General features: G+C 38.5%; 1 protein-coding gene across 1 annotated transcript; it reads left to right on the top strand.

The window, feature by feature from the left end:
• Positions 1-454: 454 nt before the first annotated feature.
• c25h11orf96 (chromosome 25 C11orf96 homolog) lies at positions 455-2,250 on the top strand. Its single transcript, XM_058767855.1, has one exon. It carries the CDS (start codon positions 1,104-1,106, stop codon positions 1,470-1,472), a length of 369 nt encoding a protein of 122 aa, XP_058623838.1. The 5' UTR covers positions 455-1,103; the 3' UTR covers positions 1,473-2,250.
• The last annotated feature ends 795 nt before the right edge of the window (positions 2,251-3,045 follow it).

The following is a 3,045-nucleotide window of genomic DNA, read 5'->3' as shown; positions in this document are numbered from 1 at the left end:
GTAATAATAATAATAATAATATGATATATAATCTCTGTTTTCTATTTTTAAATTATTATTTTAGGTTCCATCAAATATAAATGAAAATAAATTTTCAGGACCATTGTTTTTTTTTTTTTTTTTATGTTGCATTTTCATGACAATTAGGCACATTTGTAGTTTAAATTATTGTCATAAAAATATCCTTCCCGTAACTGTAAAATAAAAATATATATATTATTCAAATTGTTATTTATAGCAGTAGTTTTGGCACTGGCATAAATATATATATTTTATTTTTATTTTTCACAGTATAATGGTAATTCAGAAAAATGAGAATTGCAAATAAAATGTCCAGACATGTTGCATTAATTTTTTAAGGGAAAATGTGCTTAATTTTAATAAAAATGTTTTTTAAAAAAGATAAAATTTTGTAATGCAAAATATCTAAATGTCTTATAACAGCTTCATTATTATAACGCTATTTTTTTTCTTCTTTTCATTTTGATAAGACCTGAACATGTTTTTGTGAGATTCGCCCCACATGTATTTGTACAGTATGTTGTGTACATTTCTCCAAAGCTTCTGGTCTTCTAACTATCTTTTGTTTATCTCTCCTTTGTCCGTGACCTCTCACTCCCCATTTTTCTGTTCCTGGCCATTTGTTTATTTCTCTCTGTTCTGATCCATCTGTTAGAGCTGCGTGTATCTTCTTCCCTCCAGCCACTCCCGCCTCGCTGTTTTCCCAACTCCCTCTCTGGCTGGCATTTATTTCCAGGATCTGATTCGGAGGGACTGGTATGGCAGCCGGAACCGTGACGCCTCACAGTGGGTGGGCGGAGCCAGAGCGGAGTGGGGAGATGTTAAGGGAGTGAAGCAGTATAAAAGCCCAAGCTGTCAGTGGCACGCTCAGAAACCACAGACAGAGAGAACTCAGATTCCCCTCACTCGTCTTCTGGAAGCTGTCTTCTCCAGCCGCGTGTTATCTTCACCTTCTGTCAAATACAGACAAGAAGGATACAAGGAAAGTGACTTCAAATCCTTCACCACAGGGAGACCTGGAGAACTGCAAGCCTCTCCAAACATCTCAGAAGCCGAACGCCCAACCCTTGCCATCCAGACACATGGCTGCACGTCCGATGGAGACGGTGGGTTTCGCCGTTCTACCCGCACACATCTTGGCATCCGCCATGGAGGAGTTTCCCCAGCAGCTACCCGTCCCCAAGTGTCTGGCTCGGGGCCGAAACCGTCCCCGGCGGCCCCGAGACGCCCGCTTCAAGACCCAGCCGGTGACTTTTGCAGAGATCGCCGAAGTGGAGGAGGAAGGGGCTTCACCTTTGGAGGAAGAAAGAGCGAGGCGGTCCTTCCTTCAGTCGCTGGAGAGCCTCAGGAGAAGCACACAGACTTTGCAACACGCAGGATCCACGCAGAGCTGCCGCACCGCGTCTGCACAGGCTAGTCTGGACTCCAGTGACTCAGACTCGGCACAATGAGAGAGTGAGAAGAAGGTCTGAAGGATGAAAGGACTGGAACTCAATTTATTTCGCACATATCTTCCTGTTAAATTCCTCTTTCACAGCCGTTAACCTACAGTAGTTATGCATTTATGTGCAGATTCCAGTTGAGTAACACTGGCACAGCAATTGTTTAGCTCCTCTGCAAAGAAAAGAGCAAAGTTGTAGCATGCTGGAAGATTTCAGAAACCACTTAAATGCTTACGCAAATTCCTTTTTTTTATTGTATGAGACTCGAGGACTGGTGAGGTTTCATCTGTAATGAACTTGAGAAGAGAGGACGTACCATGTCTGATTCCGTTTTAATAGACTAATGTTACTCGTATCCCTTGTGCCTGCTTACGATTGCACAGTTGAATGGGCTCTTCACTGCTGGGCAGGATGTAGACTGTCACATTTCATTATAACTCATTGCTGTGTTGACGAACAAACTAAAAGAGGTAAAACAGAGATGTATTTTTACAGAAAATAAGGTTGCAAACCCTGATGTCTAAGTCTGCCAGAATGGTGAACTTACTAATGATCTTGATGTGGAGCAAATTATTGTACTTTTCAAATGTATCTTATATTTATTCGCAGATTATTTTGTTATAACATAGTAATTTTAGAGAATTGTTCTGTTGACACTGTGGACTTGTAAAGTCACTTATCACTGTATGTGAAAGAAAAAGCCTTTATACTTCGATTTGACTTTATCTTTCTTAATTTGTTTCATACTTTCTTTCGTAGTTATATAAATAAACTTTTTAACATTGGATTCATCGGCTCATTTGTCTTTTATTTCTATTTCTATTTGAGGTTTATTTGACAGGGACAATGCACATAAATAATACATAAATGTACAATGTGCCAGAATTAGCCAAAAGGCTATTTTGCATCTGCAGTTTGCAGTAAAATTGTCACCCTAAATATATAAAACAATTAATCAAAACATAACGAATACATGCTTCTAAATACATATAAAAGTTACACAAATCCTAAAAAATCTACATCCGTTTAAAAATTATACTATACCTAGAACCAACAGATCAATACCAGCTCATGCAAACACACACATAATCCAACAGTCAAACAAAATAACCAATGTATCACTAATCCATAATATCTATATGCAGACAAGTAACAATAGCAGTGATCATTCAATCAGTACTCAACCAAACAACCTCATGTACAGTGGGTACGGAAAGTATTCAGACCCCCTTAAATTTTTCACTCTTTGTTATATTGCAGCCATTTGCTAAAATCATTTAAGTTCATTTTTTTTTTCCTCATTAATGTACACACAGCACCCCATATTGACAGAAAAACACAGAATTGTTGACATTTTTGCAGATTTATTAAAAAAGAAAAACTGAAATATCACATGGTCCTAAGTATTCAGACCCTTTGCTGTGACACTCATATATTTAACTCAGGTGCTGTCCATTTCTTCTGATCATCCTTGAGATGGTTCTACACCTTCATTTGAGTCCAGCTGTGTTTGATTATACTGATTGGACTTGATTAGGAAAGCCACACACCTGTCTATATAAGACCTTACAGCTCACAGTGC

The sequence above is a fragment of the Onychostoma macrolepis genome, chromosome 25, assembly GCF_012432095.1.
Source record: "Onychostoma macrolepis isolate SWU-2019 chromosome 25, ASM1243209v1, whole genome shotgun sequence".
In the NCBI taxonomy this organism is placed as follows: domain Eukaryota; kingdom Metazoa; phylum Chordata; class Actinopteri; order Cypriniformes; family Cyprinidae; genus Onychostoma; species Onychostoma macrolepis.
Note: the sequence above shows the minus strand (reverse complement) of the source record. Positions and strands in the feature narration are given on the sequence as shown.

Bases quoted from the DNA above. Each gene is read 5' to 3' on its own strand.
- c25h11orf96 (XM_058767855.1), top strand. From the start codon at position 1,104: ATGGCTGCACGTCCGATGGAGACGGTGGGTTTCGCCGTTCTACCCGCA.